Below are 18,273 nucleotides of genomic sequence, written 5' to 3'. Positions count from 1 at the left end.
CTTTTTCAGTTCTAGTTCAGTTCTAGTTCAGTTCTAGTTCAGTTCTAGTTCAGTTCTAGTTCAGTTCTAGTTCAGTTCTAGTTCAGTTCTAGTTCAGTTCTAGTTCAGTTCTAGTTCAGTTCTAGTTCAGTTCTAGTCAGTTCTAGTTCAGTTCTAGTTCAGTTCTAGTTCAGTTCTAGTTCAGTTCTAGTTCAGTTCTAGTTCAGTTCTAGTTCAGTTCTAGTTCAGTTCTAGTTCAGTTCTAGTTCAGTTCTATCAGTTCTAGTTCAGTTCTAGTTCAGTTCTAGTTCAGTTCTAGTTCAGTTCTAGTTCAGTTCTAGTTCAGTTCTAGTTCAGTTCTAGTCAGTTCTAGTTCAGTTCTAGTTCAGTTCTAGTTCAGTTCTAGTTCAGTTCTAGTTCAGTTCTAGTTCAGTTCTAGTTCAGTTCTAGTTCAGTTCTAGTTCAGTTCTAGTTCAGTTCTAGTTCAGTTCTAATTCTAGTTCAGTACTAGTTCAGTTCTAGTTCAGTTCTAGTTCAGTTCTAGTTCAGTTCTAGTTCAGTTCTAGTTCAGTTCTAGTTCAGTTCTAGTTCAGTTCTAGTTCAGTTCTAGTTCAGTTCTAGTTCAGTTCTAGTTCAGTTCTAGTTCAGTTCTAGTTCAGTCTAGTTCATTCTAGTTCAGTTCTAGTTCAGTTCTAGTTCAGTTCTAGTTCAGTTCTAGTTCAGTTCTAGTTCAGTTCTAGTTCAGTTCTAGTTCAGTTTCTAGTTCAGTTCTAGTTCAGTTCTAGTTCAGTTCTAGTTCAGTTCTAGTTCAGTTCTAGTTCAGTTCTAGTTCAGTTCTAGTTCAGTTCTAGTTCAGTTCTAGTTCAGTTCTAGTTCAGTTCTAGTTCAGTTCTAGTTCAGTTCTAGTTCAGTTCTAGTTCAGTTCTAGTTCAGTTCTAGTTCAGTTCTAGTTCAGTTCTAGTTCAGTTCTAGTTCAGTTCTAGTCAGTTCTATTTAGTTCAGTCTAGTTCAGTTCTAGTTCAGTTCTAGTTCAGTACTAGTTCAGTTCTAGTTCAGTTCTAGTTCAGTTCAGTTCAGTTCTAGTTCAGTTCTAGTTCAGTTCTAGTTCAGTTCTAGTTCAGTTCTAGTTCAGTTCTAGTTCAGTTCTAGTTCAGTTCTAGTTCAGTTCTAGTTCAGTTCTAGTCAGTTCTAGTTCAGTTCTAGTTCAGTTCTAGTTCAGTTCTAGTTCAGTTCTAGTTCAGTTCTAGTTCAGTTCTAGTTCAGTTCTAGTTCAGTTCTAGTCAGTTCTAGTTCAGTTCTAGTTCAGTCTAGTTCAGTTCTAGTTCTCGTTCAGTTCTAGTTCAGTTCTAGTTCAGTTCTAGTTCAGTTCTAGTTCAGTTCTAGTTCAGTTCTAGTTCAGTTTCTAGTTCAGTTCTAGTTTCAGTTCTAGTTCAGTTCTAGTTCAGTTCTAGTTCAGTTCTAGTTCAGTTCTAATTCTAGTCAGTTCTAATCTAGTCAGTTCTAATTCTAGTTCAGTTCTAATTCTAGTTCAGTTCTAATTCTAGTTCAGTTCTAATTCTAGTTCAGTTCTAATTCTAGTTCAGTTCTAGTTCAGTTCTAGTTCAGTTCTAGTTCAGTTCTAGTTCAGTTCTAGTTCAGTTCTAGTTCTAGTTCAGTTCTAGTTCAGTTCTATTTCAGTTCGATTTCAGTTCTAGTTCAGTTCTAGTTTAGTTTTAGTTCTGTTTCGTATTTAGTTCAGTATTACTACTTTTAAAACCTTTTGATTTATTGCAAAATTTTATTTGTATTAATTTTAGAAATGAATATACATACACACATAAATCACTCTTTTAATTTCTCAAAAATTAGTACCAGCTGAAGATTTATTAATGAAAATCTCTAAATATTCCTTTTAATTTGTCAACGTAACACACTCACACAGGTTTTCTATTAAAATCATTAATTATGTTTGACTCTTTAGAATGTTTTGTTGTGCATTATTAAACCCTTTTAAACAATTTTAAAATTTCAATTTTCCTTTTTTCTCTCTACTCTACTATGACTTTTATAATATTTCTACTAATACACACACAATGGCTTTTAAACTTTCACAATTATAATATTAATAAAATTTCATTACTCTAACCTGTTAAGATATCCTTTTTATAGAAACAAAACAACAACAAAATAACCCACACAAATTAAAATTCTGTTGTCCCTTTTTTGAGTTTTAAATAGAAAGATTTCTAATTTTAATTAATATCTTTATTATAATTATTATTAATACTATTGTTGTTTTTCTCTTGTACTGATTACAGATTATCAATTATTTGCAACATCCTTGTGTAAGGATAATAGTAACAACAGCAACAAAAACGACGACAACTTAATAGCATAATACAGCAGAAGCAGCAACAACAACAACAACAATAACAGTAAACACAGCAAGAGTATTTAACATGATTAATGAAATGGCAACAATACAAACAGACCTTAAATTGGAGAATCACATAAAGGATTTTGCGACAACTCTTAAACACAATAATAACAACAACAACACCAATAACAGTACACACACATTAACAACAATGAAAACAGCAGCACCGAATCTAACAACTACAACAACAACATCATTAACAAATATCGATACCAAAAATATAATGGACACCATTAAGGGTAAGTCATTGTTTTCGAAGAAAAAAAATGGAATGTTGTCATTATAATCATTTTTCTGTAGTTGTAATTGAAGCGTTTAAAGCGATAACTACTTTAAAATCAGTTTTAGTTCAGTGTTAGCTTAGGTCTGATATTAATGCTAGTTCGTTTATGATTTCATTCGTGTTCATTGCTGAATATGTTCTTGTTCATTTACGAATCAGTTTTAGTTAATTTTTGAATCACTTCTAGCTATTTCCTCAATCCTTTAATGTTTCGATCAGTATTAGTTCACTTCCGATTTGCATCAGTTATATTTGATTTATAAATCAGTTCCAGTTAATAACTTAATCTGTTCTAGTTCACTTTTGAATCATATCTACTTTACTCAAATTCAGTTCTTGTTCATTTTTGAATGAGTTTAAGTCATTTTTAATTCATTTCTGATTCAGTTTTAGTATATTTCTAAATGGGATCTAGTTCACTTCTAATTTAAAGTTCATTTCTGATAAGTTCCAATTCTGGTTAATTTCAAGTTCATTTACAACAACACTGTTGTAGTTAAACCCATCCTCCACTTCTTAGACATGTCTTTTTTACCTTGACTACAAAATATCTACTAAATTTTCGTAATGAAATTTTCATTAAAAGTAACAAATGTTAATGTCATTTTCTTTAAATAACTACAAAAAATATTATTAATTGTTTAAATTATTTTGTTCATCTCTAAAATATTTACATTAATTAAATCATTTCTAAAATCAACAATTGTTTAGACAGTTTTTGTGTAAAACTACAAAAGTGTTGCTATTCGTATACAAATACACACTCACACATACAGACAGATAGAGATTTTTCAAATTGTTTGTAAATTATTTGAACAAGTGTTAAGTTAATAGAAGAAAAAAAAAGGTTTTTATTTAATTGCAAAATAAGCAAAAATTGTAAAATACAGTAATGTAAAAAAATAAAAAATCTGACATTATGTAATATTGTGCAGTTTCTTTTTGTTGTAATTAGCAAAAAGTCAACAGTTATATATGCAATAAACTGAAATCTCAAGTCTTAAATTTTTTTCCTAATTTCTTTTAATTTGCTTTTTTGCTGATTAACATGTTGAAAATTTAAAGATATTACCAGGGGACATCTATGTAATGAGGGGAGCTGTGATGTAATAAAATTTATAAAGAATGTGTTTACGAGGGATTGTCAAGGAGTTGTAGTTCACTCTTATTGAAGGCAATTAAAAGCTTTAGTGATTTATGCATATGTGATTTGTGCTAAATAAGCGATTTATTCCTCATTCTTTGAAATTTTTGCATTACGGAAAAATGCGATTAATTTCACCCCATTAAAATGAACTTTTTGTAGTTAATTTAAAATCTCAGTCTCGTGTAAAATATTGTCAGTGCAAAAAATTTAAAACTACAACAAAATTTGAACTGTACTAACCTAGAACAGAATGGAACTAGATTAGAACAGAACTCGAACAGAATAAGAACAGAACTGGAACAGAACTAGAACAGAACTAGAACAGAACTAGAATAGAACTAGAACAGAACTAGAACAGAACTAGAACAGAACTAGAACAGAACTAGAGCAGAACTAGAGCAGAACTAGAGCAGAACTAGAGCAGAACTAGAACAGAACTAGAACAACTAGAACAAAACTAGAACGGAACTAGAACAGAACTAGAACAGAACTAGAACAGAACTAGAACAGAACTAGAACAGAACTAGAACAGAACTTGAACAGAACTAGAACAGAACTAGAACAGAACTAGAACAGAACTAGAACAGAACTAGAACAGAACTAGAACAGAACTAGAACAGAACTAGAACAGAACTAGAACAGAAGTAGAACAGAACTAGAACAGAACTAGAACAGAAGTAGAACAGAACTAGAACAGAACTAGAACAGAACTAGAACAGACTAGAACAGAACTAGAACAGAACTAGAACAGAACTAGAACAGAACTAGAACAGAACTAGAACAGAACTAGAACAGAACTAGAACAGAACTAGAACAGAACTAGAACAGAACTAGAACAGAACTAGAAACAGAACTAGAACAGAACTAGAACAGAACTAGAACAGAACTAGAACAGAACTAGAACAGAATTAGAACAGAACTAGAACAGAACTAGAACAGAACTAGAACTAGAACTAAACAGAACTAGAACAGAACTAGAACTAGAACAGAACATAACTTGAACAGAACTAGAACAGAACTAGAACAGAACTAGAACAGAACTAGAACAGAACTAGAAACAGAACTAGAACAGAACTAGACATAACTAGAACATAACTAGAACAGAACTAGAACAGAACTAGAACGCAACTAGAACAGAACTAGAACAGAACTAGAACAGAACTAGAACAGAACTAGAACAGAACTAGAACAGAACTAGAACAGAACAAGAACAGAACTAGAACAGAACTAGAACAGAACTAGAAACAGAACTAGAACGAACTAGAACAGAACTAGAACAGAACTAGAACAGAACTAGAACAGAACTAGAAACAGAACTAGAACACTGAACATAGAACAGAACTAGAACAGAACTAGAACAGAACTAGAACAGAACTAGAACAGAACTCGAACAGAACTAGAAACAGAACTAGAACGAACTAGAACAGAACTAGAACACAGAACCTAGAACTAGAACAGAACTAGAACAGAACTAGAACAGAAAAACTATTACTGAACTAGAACTGAACTAGAACAGAACTACAACTAAAACTAAAATTGAATTAGAACTGGTATTAAATCGAAATGATCTCAGTTTTTTTTCCTAAACAACTGTTTTAAATTAGTTTTGTTACTTTTGTTCTTGTTGACGTTTGGCAACTCTATATATATTTTTTTGCCAATTTTCTCCCTAGCACAAAGTATAAACCCTAATCTATGCAAAAAAGTAACTCACATATTAATAAAAAATCATACTTGTTCTGAACCATTAAGGCGTTATGCTTTTAATTTATTTGAATATTGATGATTTTTTTCAAGTGGTTTTTAAACATTGATGATATTTTATAAGGATGTCGATGACGCTGATGAAGAGAATAATGATTGGCTATTAAAAGATATTCACACGTTAACCACTCGAACATAACGAGACATGGAACGATGAGGAGTGGGAGAATTTTCAACTGAAATCAGTAGTAGTCCTTTAGCAAATTGTTTAAGCAGAAAAATACGTTCAATATTATAAGCCGATAATAGACAGACCAATTTTCTACGATACAGACCGACACACACTGACAAATAGAGATTAATTTTGGGGTGGCTGACATTAGAGAGGTTGTTGATGAAGAGGAGGGAGAAAGACAAGTAATGAAAACAAATATTGAAGTTTGTTACAAATCACTCGTAGCTATTTTATGTATCATTTAGTAGGTTGAACTGCAAAAACAATAAAAATAGATGTTTATACATGTGTATGTATGTATAATAATGTTATCTAATGTACACACTCATACCTATACATTTATAATAATGCATTATATTATGAATGTGTGTATACAAAGGTATGCTTATATTTAAATGCATATGTATGAACTTATGTTTAATCATCAATTATATAGACATACATATATACATCCTTTAGTGCTTATATAAGCATATCTGTGCACATACATACATATGTATGTATATGTTTCTTTAAATAATTACATTTGTCAGTGTGTTTGTCAATTTCCTAGAATTTTAAGAATGTCTCGTTGTGCATTGCAAAGTGTTTGGTATGAGTATTTGTTAAATAAGTCATCATGTTTTAATATGGGCAATGAAAACGATAATGATGATTATAATGATAAAAAATCGTATTTATGTATAGGTTACATACATAAGTATGTATGTATGTATATGATTACAAGCAGTTGTGGGTATAAGTATAGAATAAAATATTATCATGTTATTTAACAGATCAAATACAATTATATTCACTTCAAATTTACTACTCGTTCTATTTCAATCTTAGCTGAATTCTAGTTTAGTTATAGTTCAGTTCCAGCTTAATCCTAGTTCTAGTTCAGTTCTAGTTCGGTTCTAGTTCAGTTCTAGTTCAGTTCTAGTTCAGTTCTAGTTCAGTTCTAGTTCAGTTCTAGTTCAGTTCTAGTTCTAGTTCAGTTCTAGTTCAGTTCTAGTCAGTTCAGTTCAGTTCAGTTCTAGTTCGGTTCTAGTTCAGTTCTAGTTCAGTTCTAGTTCAGTTCTAGTTCAGTTCTAGTTCAGTTCTAGTTCAGTTCTAGTTCAGTTCTAGTTCAGTTCTAGTTCAGTTCTATTACAGTTTTAGCTCAATTCTAGTTCAGTTCTAGTTCAGTTCTAGTTCTAGTTCAGTTCTAGTTCAGTTCTACTTCAGTTCTAGTTCAGTTCTAGTTCAGTTCTAGTTCAGTTCTAGTTCAGTTCTAGTTCTAGTTCAGTTCTAGTTCAGTTCTACTTCAGTTCTAGTTCAGTTCTAGTTCAGTTCTAGTTCAGTTCTAGTTCAGTTCTAGTTCGGTTCTAGTTCAGTTCTAGTTCAGTTCTAGTTCAGTTCTACTTCAGCTCTAGTTCAGTTCTAGTTCAGTTCTAGTTCAGTTCTAGTTCAGTTCTAGTTCAGTTCTAGTTCAGTTCTAGTTCAGTTCTAGTTCAGTTCTAGTTCAGTTCTAGTTCAGTTCTAGTTCAGTTCTAGTTCAGTTCTAGTTCAGTTCTAGTTCAGTTCTAGTTCAGTTCTAGTTCAGTTCTAGTTCAGTTCTAGTTCAGTTCTAGTTCAGTTCTAGTTCAGTTCTAGTTCAGTTCTAGTTCAGTTCTAGTTCAGTTCTAGTTCAGTTTCTAGTTCAGTTCTAGTTCAGTTCTAGTTCAGTTCTAGTTCAGTTCTAGTTCAGTTATAGTTCAGTTCTAGTTCAGTTCTAGTTCAGTTCTAGTTCAGTTCTAGTTCAGTTCTAGTTCAGTTCTAGTTCAGTTCTAGTTCAGTTCTAGTTCAGTTCTAGTTCAGTTCTAGTTCAGTTCTAGTTCAGTTCTAGTTTAGCTCTAGCTCAGTTCTAGTTCAGTTCTAGTTCAGTTCTAGTTCAGTTCTAGTTCAATTCTAGTTCAGTTCTAGTTCAGTTCTAGTTCAGTTCTAGTTCAGTTCTAGTTTAGTTCTAGTTCAGTTCTAGTTCAGTTCTAGTTCAGTTCTAGTTCAGCTCTAGTTCAGTTCTAGTTCAGTTCTAGTTCAGTTCTAGTTCAGTTCTAGTTCAGTTCTACTTCAGTTCTAGTTCAGTTCTAGTTCAGTTCTAGTTCAGTTCTAGTTCAGTTCTAGTTCAGTTCTAGTTCAGTTCTAGTTCAGTTCTAGTTCAGTTCTAGTTCAGTTCTAGTTCAGTTCTAGTTCAGTTCTAGTTCAGTTCTAGTTCAGTTCTAGTTCAGTTCTAGTTCAGTTCTAGTTCAGTTCTAGTTCAGTTCTAGTTCAGTTCTAGTTCAGTTCTAGTTCTAGTTCTAGTTCTAGTTCAGTTCTAGTTCAGTTCTAGTTCAGTTCTCGTTTAGTTCTAGTTCAGTTCTAGTTCTAGTTCAGTTCTAGTTCAGTTCTAGTTCAGTTCTAGTTCAGTTCTAGTTCAGTTCTAGTTCAGTTCTAGTTCAGTTCTAGTTAGTTCTAGTTCAGTTCTAGTTCAGTTCTAGTTCAGTTCTAGTTCAGTTCTAGTTCAGTTCTAGTTCAGTTCTAGTTCAGTTCTAGTTCAGTTCTAGTTCAGTTCTAGTTCAGTTCTAGTTCAGTTCTAGTTCAGTTCTAGTTCAGTTCTAGTTCAGTTCTAGTTCAGTTCTAGTTCAGTTCTAGTTCAGTTCTAGTTCAGTTCTAGTTCAGTTCTAGTTCAGTTCTAGTTCAGTTCTAGTTCAGTTCTAGTTCAGTTCTAGTTCAGTTCTAGTTCAGTTCTAGTTCAGCTCTAGTTCAGTTCTAGTTCAGTTCTAGTTCAGTTCTAGTTCAGTTCTAGTTCAGTTCTACTTCAGTTCTAGTTCAGTTCTAGTTCAGTTCTAGTTCAGTTCTAGCTCAGTTCTAGTTCAGTTCTAGTTCAGTTCTAGTTCAGTTCTAGTTCAGTTCTAGTTCAGTTCTAGTTCAGTTCTAGTTCAGTTCTAGTTCAGTTCTAGTTCAGTTCTAGTTCAGTTCTAGTTTTAGTTCTAGTTCAGTTCTAGTTCAGTTTCTAGTTCAGTTCTAGTTCAGTTCTCGTTTAGTTCTAGTTCAGTTCTAGTTCTAGTTCAGTTCTAGTTCAGTTCTAGTTCAGTTCTAGTTCAGTTCTAGTTCAGTTCTAGTTAAGTTCTAGTTAAGTTCTAGTTCAGTTCTAGTTCAGTTCTAGTTCAGTTCTATTTCAGTTCTAGTTCAGTTCTAGTTCAGTTCTAGTTCAGTTCTAGTTCAGTTCTAGTTCAGTTCTAGTTCAGTTCTAGTTCAGTTCTAGTTCAGTTCTAGTTCAGTTCTAGTTCAGTTCTAGTTCAGTTCTAGTTCAGTTCTAGTTCAGTTCTAGTTCAGTTCTAGTTCAGTTCTAGTTCAGTTCTAGTTCAGTTCTAGTTCAGTTCTAGTTCAGTTCTAGTTCAGTTCTAGTTCAGTTCTAGTTCAGTTCTAGTTCAGTTCTAGTTCAGTTCTAGTTTCAGTTCTAGTTCAGTTCTAGTTCAGTTCTAGTTCAGTTCTAGTTCAGTTCTAGTTCAGTTCTAGTTCAGTTCTAGTTCAGTTCTAGTTCAGTTCTAGTTCAGTTCTAGTTCAGTTCTAGTTCATTCTAGTTCAGTTCTAGTTCAGTTCTAGTTCAGTTCTAGTTCAGTTCTAGTTCAGTTCTAGTTCAGTTCTAGTTCAGTTCTAGTTCAGTTCTAGTTCAGTTCTAGTTCAGTTCTAGTTCAGTTCTAGTTCAGTTCTAGTTCAGTTCTAGTTCAGTTCTAGTTCAGTTCTAGTTCAGTTCTAGTTCAGTTCTAGTTCAGTTCTAGTTCAGTTCTAGTTCAGTTCTAGTTCAGTTCTAGTTCAGTTCTAGTTCAGTTCTAGTTCAGTTCTAGTTCAGTTCTAGTTCAGTTCTAGTTCAGTTCTAGTTCAGTTCTAGTTCAGTTCTAGTTCAGTTCTAGTTCAGTTCTAGTTCAGTTCTAGTTCAGTTCTAGTTCAGTTCTAGTTCAGTTCTAGTTCAGTTCTAGTTCAGTTCTAGTTCAGTTCTAGTTCAGTTCTAGTTCAGTTCTAGTTCAGTTCTAGTTCAGTTCTAGTTCAGAGTTCTAGTTCAGTTCTAGTTCAGCTCTAGTTCAGTTCTAGTTCAGTTCTAGTTCAGTTTAGTTCAGTTCTAGTTCAGTTCTACTTCAGTTCTAGTTCAGTTCTAGTTCAGTTCTAGTTCAGTTCTAGCTCAGTTCTAGTTCATTCTAGTTCTTCTAGTTCAGTTCTAGTTCAGTTCTAGTTCAGTTTCTAGTTCAGTTCTAGTTCAGTTCTAGTTCAGTTCTAGTTTTCAGTTCTAGTTCTAGTTCTAGTTCAGTTCTAGTTCAGTTCTAGTTCAGTTCTAGTTCAGTTCTAGTTCAGTTCTCGTTTAGTTCTAGTTCAGTTCTAGTTCTAGTTCAGTTCTAGTTCAGTTCTAGTTCAGTTCTAGTTCAGTTCTAGTTCAGTTCTAGTTCAGTTCTAGTTAAGTTCTAGTTAAGTTCTAGTTCAGTTCTAGTTCAGTTCTAGTTCAGTTCTATTTCAGTTCTAGTTCAGTTCTAGTTCAGTTCTAGTTCAGTTCTAGTTCAGTTCTAGTTCAGTTCTAGTTCAGTTCTAGTTCAGTTCTAGTTCAGTTCTAGTTCAGTTCTAGTTCAGTTCTAGTTCAGTTCTAGTTCAGTTTAGTTCAGTTCTAGTTCAGTTCTAGTTCAGTTCTAGTTCAGTTCTAGTTCAGTTCTAGTTCAGTTCTAGTTCAGTTCTAGTTCAGTTCTAGTTCAGTTCTAGTTCAGTTCTAGTTCAGTTCTAGTTCAGTTCTAGTTCAGTTCTAGTTCAGTTCTAGTTCAGTTCTAGTTCAGTTCTAGTTCAGTTCTAGTTCAGTTCTAGTTCAGTTCTAGTTCAGTTCTAGTTCATTTCTAGTTCAGTTCTAGTTCAGTTCTAGTTCAGTTCTAGTTCAGTTCTAGTTCAGTTCTAGTTCAGTTCTAGTTCAGTTCTAGTTCAGTTCTAGTTCAGTTCTAGTTCAGTTCTAGTTCAGTTCTAGTTCAGTTCTAGTTCAGTTCTAGTTCAGTTCTAGTTCAGTTCTAGTTCAGTTCTAGTTCAGTTCTAGTTCAGTTCTAGTTCAGTTCTAGTTCAATTCTAGTTCAGTTCTAGTTCAGTTCTAGTTCATTTCTAGTTCAGTTCTAGTTCAGTTCTAGTTCAGTTCTAGTTCAGTTCTAGTTCAGTTCTAGTTCAGTTCTAGTGCAGTTCTAGATCAGTTCTAGTTCAGTTCTAGTTCAGTTCTAGTTCAGTTCTAGTTCAGTTCAGTTCTAGTTCAGTTCTAGTTCAGTTCTAGTTCAGTTCTAGTGTAGTTCTAGATCAGAAGATATTAAGTTATAATTATTTGTTGTGATCGGTTGTAATGAATTTTTAGCTTAGGTTCTATATAAACTATTTCTGTATAAATTCAGGTTCATATCTCTATTATTTCTTGTTTAATATTACTTAACTTCGATTCCATTTCAGTTTTAGTTTCAATTAAGTTCAATTTTGTTAAGACTCCCCTTTATTTTGTCCTTCACTGCTGTTTGTTGGCAAAATATTTTCCCAGTGTGTTGCTTGTACTTGTTCGTTATTGGTTTTGTACATGTTTGTAAACCGAAATACATGTGTGAAAATGTTTATAAGTAGATGTGTGCATGTATTTATGTTTGTGTGTATTTCTCTGATAATGTCTCTATCTGTAACTGTCTAACTGTAAATAAGTGTAGAAGTGTATACGAATAGAATAGAACATGTGAATGTTTGGCAGAAATACTTCTTTATGTATGAATTAATATGAGGGTGTATTGATTTTAACTTTACACTTATGAATTTACAATGTGCAAAAACCATTTCTGTAGAAAACTGGAAAAAAAAAGAACACAACCAAAATAGCTTATTCGCACCAGCAAAAAAAGGCAGAAGAAAAACAACATAAGTACATATGTATTAGCTACAACAACTAGCACCTAAAGCCTTGCAGCCGAACAAGAAGAGGAGCTTGATAATTTATGTAAATGTAAATACAGATTCCTTTTTTGCTGCAACATTAATGTTGTTGTAGTTTTCTATAAAATCAGCTCGAAAAAGGAAAAAAAGGTTAAACAAATAAATATGGCTGGATTTTCGTAAGAAAAACTGTGAAAAATATCATTACAGTGAAACAGGCGGGGAAAGGGAAGTTTGAAATTTTTGGCATATTTTAACACTTTTTTTCTTTGTAGAATCTCATTGCCTCTTGTATTGACATTTTAGTTACATAAATAAATCTCATTTTAATGGCATTTTTCGTTTTATTTTACTATTTTGATTTTCTTATTTCTAGTATTTTCTCTACAGTTATTTTGAATAAACAAATTTATTTAATGTTTATTTACTTTCAAATTTCGTTACAGAATCACCCATGCAAATGTTCTACAAGGATAAAGGTGTTTTCTTGACTGGTGGCACGGGATTTTTCGGTAAAAGTAAGTATTTTGAAAAGTTTGTTTAATTAAAAGGCTTTGGGAAATATTTATCGGGATTAACAGTTTATTTAAGTGACAAACAATTAAGAGAAATTGCCTTAAAGGGTAAAAAGAAAATTTTAAGGAATTTAAGTTGATAATAAAGTCACAGATTTAACACTGATATAGTCTAGTTCAGTTCTAGTTCAGTTTTAGTTCAGTTCTAGATCAGTTTTAGTTCAGTTCTAGTTCAGTTCTTGTTCAGTTCTAGTTCAGTTCTAATTCAGTTCTAGTTCAGTTCTAGTTCAGTTCTAGATTAGTTCTAGTTCAGTTCTAGTTCGGTTCTAGTTCAGTTCTAGTTCTAGTTCAGTTCTAGTTCAGTTCTAGTTCAGTTCTAGTTCAGTTCTAGTTCAGTTCTAGTTCAGTTCTAGTTCAGTTCTAATTCAGTTCTAGTTCAGTTCTAGTTCAGTTCTAGATTAGTTCTAGTTCAGTTCTAGTTCAGTTCTAGTTCATTTCTAGTTCAGTTCTAGTTCAGTTCTAGTTCAGTTCTAGTTCAGTTCTAGTTCAGTTCTAGTTCACTTCTAGTTCAGTTCTAGTTCAGTTCTAGTTCAGTTCTAGTTCACTTCTAGTTCAGTTCTAGTTCAGTTCTAGTTCAGTTCTAGTTCAGTTCTAGTTCAGTTCTAGTTCAGTTCTAGTTCAGTTCTAGTTCATTTCTAGTTCAGTTCTAGTTCAGTTCTAGTTCAGTTCTAGTTCAGTTCTAGTTCAGTTCTAGTTCAGTTCTAGTTCAGTTCTAGTTCAGTTCTAGTTCAGTTCTAGTTCAGTTCTAGTTCAGTTCTAGTTCAGTTCTAGTTCAGTTCTAGTTCAGTTCTAGTTCAGTTCTAGTTCAGTTCTAGTTCAGTTCTAGTTCAGTTCTAGTTCAGTTCTAGTTCAGTTCTAGTTCAGTTCTAGTTCAGTTCTAGTTCAGTTCTAGTTCAGTTCTAGTTCAGTTCTAGTTCAGTTCTAGTTCAGTTCTAGTTCAGTTCTAGTTCAGTTCTAGTTCAGTTCTAGTTAAGTTCTAGTTCAGTTCTAGTTCAGTTCTAGTTCAGTTCTAGTTCAGTTCTAGTTCAGTTCTAGTTCAGTTCTAGTTCAGTTCTAGTTCAGTTCTAGTTCAGTTCTAGTTCAGTTCTAGTTCAGTTCTAGTTCAGGTCTAGTTTAGTTCTAGTTCAGTTCTAGTTCAGTTTCTAGTTCAGTTCTAGTTCAGTTCTAGATCAGTTCTAGTTCAGTTCTAGTTCAGTTCTAGTTCAGTTCTAGTTCAGTTCTAGTTCAGTTCTAGTTCAGTTCTAGTTCAGTTCTAGTTCAGTTCTAGTTCAGTTCTAGTTCAGTTCTAGTTCAGTTCTAGTTCAGTTCTAGTTCAGTTCTAGTTCAGTTCTAGTTCAGTTCTAGTTCAGTTCTAGTTCAGTTCTAGTTCAGTTCTAGTTCAGTTCTAGTTCAGTTCTAGTTCTATTTTTATTAAAATATTTTTCTTTATCCTTAATTTTCAGTTATAATTGAAAAACTTTTGCGTGTCACCGATGTTGGTCAAATTTTTTTGCTGATACGTACGAAAAAGGGAAAAGATGTACAATCTCGTCTAGATGATCTATTCAATGATCCAGTAAGTTTATTTTTTTAAGTACTCCAAAATATTAAAACTAATTTTTACTTCTCTCTCTCAAAGGTTTTCGAACGCTTGAAAAAAGTCAATCCACAATATCGAGAAAAAATCACCCTCATCTCCGGAGATGTATCACAACTGGGTTTGGGCATCAGCACAGAAGATCGTGAGTTGCTTAAAGATAATGTGAATATTGTCATACATGGTGCTGCTACAGTACGTTTTGATGAAAAACTAAAAATGGCCATTGCCATTAATGTCAATGGTACAAAGGAAATTTTAAGATTATCTAAGGAAATTGTTCACCTTAAGGCAGTGGTGCATGTGTCCACAGCATTTGCTCATTGCAACCGTCGTTATATACAAGAGAAATTCTATAATTCCCCTTTGTCAGGTGATAATGCCTGCAAACTGAGTGAGTGTTTGGATGAGCAGACTTTGAACTTGCTGACGCCCACCATTATTAAGGGCTACCCGAATACATACACATTTACAAAAGTCTTGGCTGAGGATGTGGTACAAAACTATGCAGGAATTTGCCAGTTACCATATTTCGTCCGGGTATAGGTGAGTAGACAATGATATTTGCCCGAAGGCCATTTATAATTGTTGGACTTTATTTTTTAGTTATAACTACCTACCGTGAACCCATTACCGGATGGATAGACACATGTATGGTCCCTGTGGCATTATTGTGGGCGTAGGTTCGGGCGTTTTACGTGTTTTTAGCGGTAATGTGGACAACAAGGCCCAATTAGTGCCTGTGGATTTGTGTGTCAATGCCTTGTTAACTAGTGCCTGGGATATTGCTAGAAATACGTATGTGTTGCTTTTTTGTGTCTGAATTGTTTGTGGCCTGCCACAAATTCCTTTACAATTGATAAATTTAAATTCATATATTTTTTGTTGTTTTTGCTCTTATCCTTTTTTTGGCCATTGTTATTGATGGCATTTTACAGTTTGACAACCCACCCATTTATAATTATGTACCGGATGCCAACAATTGTCAACATGGCGTGAATACATTACATTTGGTACGGAATGTGGTAAAAGCTTGCCGTTACGCAAATCGATTTGGTATCCACGTTTTACGATTGTTCCCACAAAATTTCAATTTTATATTGGCATTTTTCTATCATACATTACCCGCCCTCTTTATGGACATGTTAATGCTGGTGATTGGTAAAAAGCCCAGGTAATATATGATTCTGACTTGTGTATGAAAACGAATAAATGAATGAATGAATGTATGTATGAGGAGTCATTGTTACACAAATGTGTGCGATGTGACACGTATGCAATAGAGATTCATATGCAGGCTCCACAGCTGTAGACAGACAAAGATGTGTTTACACAAACACACTCACATATAAACGCTAAAACACATTTGTTTACACTAGAGATTAAACATTTTTTTAAAGGCAAAAACTTATCAATGGGAAACATCAGTCAGAGGGGGTAATAAATGGAAACAGCGCGTAGTCAAATTGACAGGTGAATTGTGTTTGGAAATCATACGCTTAGAAAGATTGTATTAAATTACTTTAAAGTACCGAACTAAAACTGATATGGAATCGAAGCTACTAGAACTGAACTAGAACTGAACTAGAACTGAACTAGAACTGTACTAGAACTGAACTAGAACTGAACTAGAACTGAACTAGAACTGAACTAGAACTGAACTAGAACTGAACTAGAACTGAACTAGAACTGAACTAGAACTGAACTAGAACTGAACTAGAACTGAACTAGAACTGAACTAGAACTGAACTAGAACTGAACTAGAACTGAACTAGAACTGAACTAGAACTGAACTAGAACTGAACTAGAACTGAACTAGAACTGAACTAGAACTGAACTAGAACTGAACTAGAACTGAACTAGAACTGAACTAGAACTGAACTGGAACTGAACTAGAACTGAACTAGAACTGAACTAGAACTGAACTAGAACTGAACTAGAACTGAACTAGAACTGAACTAGAACTGAACTAGAACTGAACTAGAACTGAACTAGAACTGAACTAGAACTGAACTAGAACTGAACTAGAACTGAACTAGAACTGAACTAGAACTGAACTAGAACTGAACTAGAACTGAACTAGAACTGAACTAGGACTGAACTAGAACTGAACTAGAACTGAAATAGAACTGAACTAGAACTGAACTAGAACTGAACTAGAACTGAACTAGAACAGAACTAGAACAGAACTAGAACAGAACTAGAACAGAACTAGAACAGAACTAGAACTGAACTAGAACTGAACTAGAACTGAACTAGAACTGAACTAGAACTGAACTAGAACTGAACTAGAACTGAACTAGAACTGAACTAGAACTGAACTAGAACTGAACTAGAACTGAACTAGAACTGAACTAGAACTGAACTAGAACTGAACTAGAACTGAACTAGAACTGAACTAGAACTGAACTAGAACTGAACTAGAACTGAACTAGAACTGAACTAGAACTGAACTAGAACTGAACTAGAACTGAACTAGAACTGAACTAGAACTGAACTAGAACTGAACTAGAACTGAACTAGAACTGAACTAGAACTGAACTAGAACTGAACTAGAACTGAACTACTGAACTACAACTGAACTACAACTGAACTAGAACTCAACTAGAATTAAACAAGAACTGAACTAAACTTCTCTATTAAGAAGCGAAATTTGTCTGTTTTCTATTATTATGCTCATCTTTCTATAGTTTCTAGACAAAATTGTTGCCAATTTCCTTGTCACATATTTAAAGTGCTAAAAACGAATATTATTATTATTCTGTGTGTATTTGTCTGTCTCTGATTGTGACTGTATCTGTGTCTAGTTGAATTTGTACGTGTTTTCATCCTTTTCATCATACAGATAAATTTTTATTAACCCAATTTTACTTTTCTGTTATTGTTGTTAAGGCTCCTATATAGTCATTGTATATTTTTTGTTTGTTATTATTGCTGTTGATTTTTATGCTATATTTTTGTTGTTTCATTTTTTTTTGTATTTTTAGGATGTTAAAAATTTATCGCAAAATCCACAAATTCTGCTCACTGATGGAATATTTTTCGGCAAATGATTTCAAATTCGACAATGACAATGTGCGAGCACTCTCCAGTAAATTGGAATCAGCGGATAAAGAATTGTTTGCATTCGATATGCGCAATCTAAACTGGACCGAAGTGTTTCAATTGAGTTTAGTGGGTGTACGCCAGTATGTGGTTAAAGATGATCCTAGCACAATACCGGAATCAATGAAACGACCATGAACGGTATGTATTTTTTTTTTTGCCCAATTTTTGTTGTTATTGTTTTGAAAACCATATTGACGTTGAAGCTGATGATGATGATGACGTTGTGATATACCTTTTTAATAAATGGAATAATATTTGTTTTTTTTTTCGGTTTTTTTGCAGCTTAAAGATTTTACACTACACCACTCTGTTTGTGGTCTACACGTTGACGGCGGTGTTGCTGTATCAGATGTTTAAATTTTTATTTTTGTAAAAGCGATTTTTGGGAAATTGTTCATTTCAAAAAATATATATTTGTCTCTGTACAAGTGTGTGAGTGTTATTTGAAGATTATTATTCTGATTTATTATTATTATTTTTATTTTATTTTATGTTTTTTTTTTTGTTTTTTTATAGTAAATAATATTTTGTATGTACTTATTTACCAAAAGTTATTTATAGTTTTATACAATTTTTAACATACAAAAAATATGTCTGTACTTTATTAAGGATATTCACTTTAACGAGGTTTGAGGATAAAAATTTAATTAAAATTTTACTTTTAAATGCTATTTTATTGTTTTGAAATCTAGTAAAAAAATACTCGTTACGTGTTTACACCTTTCTTATAATTTAACTATTTTATTTCACTTTCAGTTTATATTTTATGTTTCAAAATGTGTATTTTTTGTACTTTTAGTTTTCTAGTTTTATGCCCTTCTTTTTGTTAAAAAGAAAATGTATAATTTTACTAATTGTTTAAGTAATATTTTTTTTATTATAATGGGTAAAGTCAAGTAAATATTTTTTTTTAATAAAAATTACTATAAAAAAGAAAACCAGTGAAATTAATGTGCGTTTTATTGAAAATTTTATAAGCAGATTTACAAAAATTTAAACTGAACTAGAACTGAACTAGAACTGAACTAGAACTGAACTAGAACTGAACTAGAACTGAACTAGAACTGACTAGAACTGAACTAGAACTGAACTAGAACTGAACTAGAACTGAACTAGAACTGAACTAGAACTGAACTAGAACTGAACTAGAACTGAACTAGAACTGAACTAGAACTGAACTAGAACTGAACTAGAACTGAACTAGAACTGAACTAGAACTGAACTAGAACTGAACTAGAACTGAACTAGAACTGAACTAGAACTGAACTAGAACTGAACTAGAACTGAACTAGAACTGAACTAGAAGTGAACTAGAACTGAACTAGAACTGAACTAGAACTGAACTA

At 32.9% G+C, this 18,273-nt stretch overlaps 1 protein-coding gene across 1 annotated transcript; it reads left to right on the top strand.

The window, feature by feature from the left end:
* Positions 1–2,280: 2,280 nt before the first annotated feature.
* Positions 2,281–17,868, top strand: LOC119610783 (fatty acyl-CoA reductase wat-like). Its single transcript, XM_037966131.1, is given in 13 exon segments — positions 2,281–2,634; positions 12,115–12,186; positions 13,686–13,798; positions 13,862–14,327; positions 14,330–14,365; positions 14,426–14,464; positions 14,467–14,621; positions 14,758–14,803; positions 14,806–14,914; positions 14,916–14,993; positions 16,807–17,056; positions 17,058–17,065; positions 17,210–17,868. Coding segments are annotated over 13 exon segments (1,680 nt in total). The 5' UTR covers positions 2,281–2,417; the 3' UTR covers positions 17,301–17,868.
* Positions 17,869–18,273: the final 405 nt, after the last annotated feature.

Source organism: Lucilia sericata, unplaced genomic scaffold (genome assembly GCF_015586225.1).
Source record: "Lucilia sericata isolate MDLA Ls3-8-SP2 unplaced genomic scaffold, ASM1558622v1 Contig001276F_arrow, whole genome shotgun sequence".
Taxonomy (NCBI): domain Eukaryota; kingdom Metazoa; phylum Arthropoda; class Insecta; order Diptera; family Calliphoridae; genus Lucilia; species Lucilia sericata.
The sequence above is the reverse complement of the archived record's forward strand: the minus strand, read 5'-3'. Positions and strand labels throughout refer to the sequence as shown.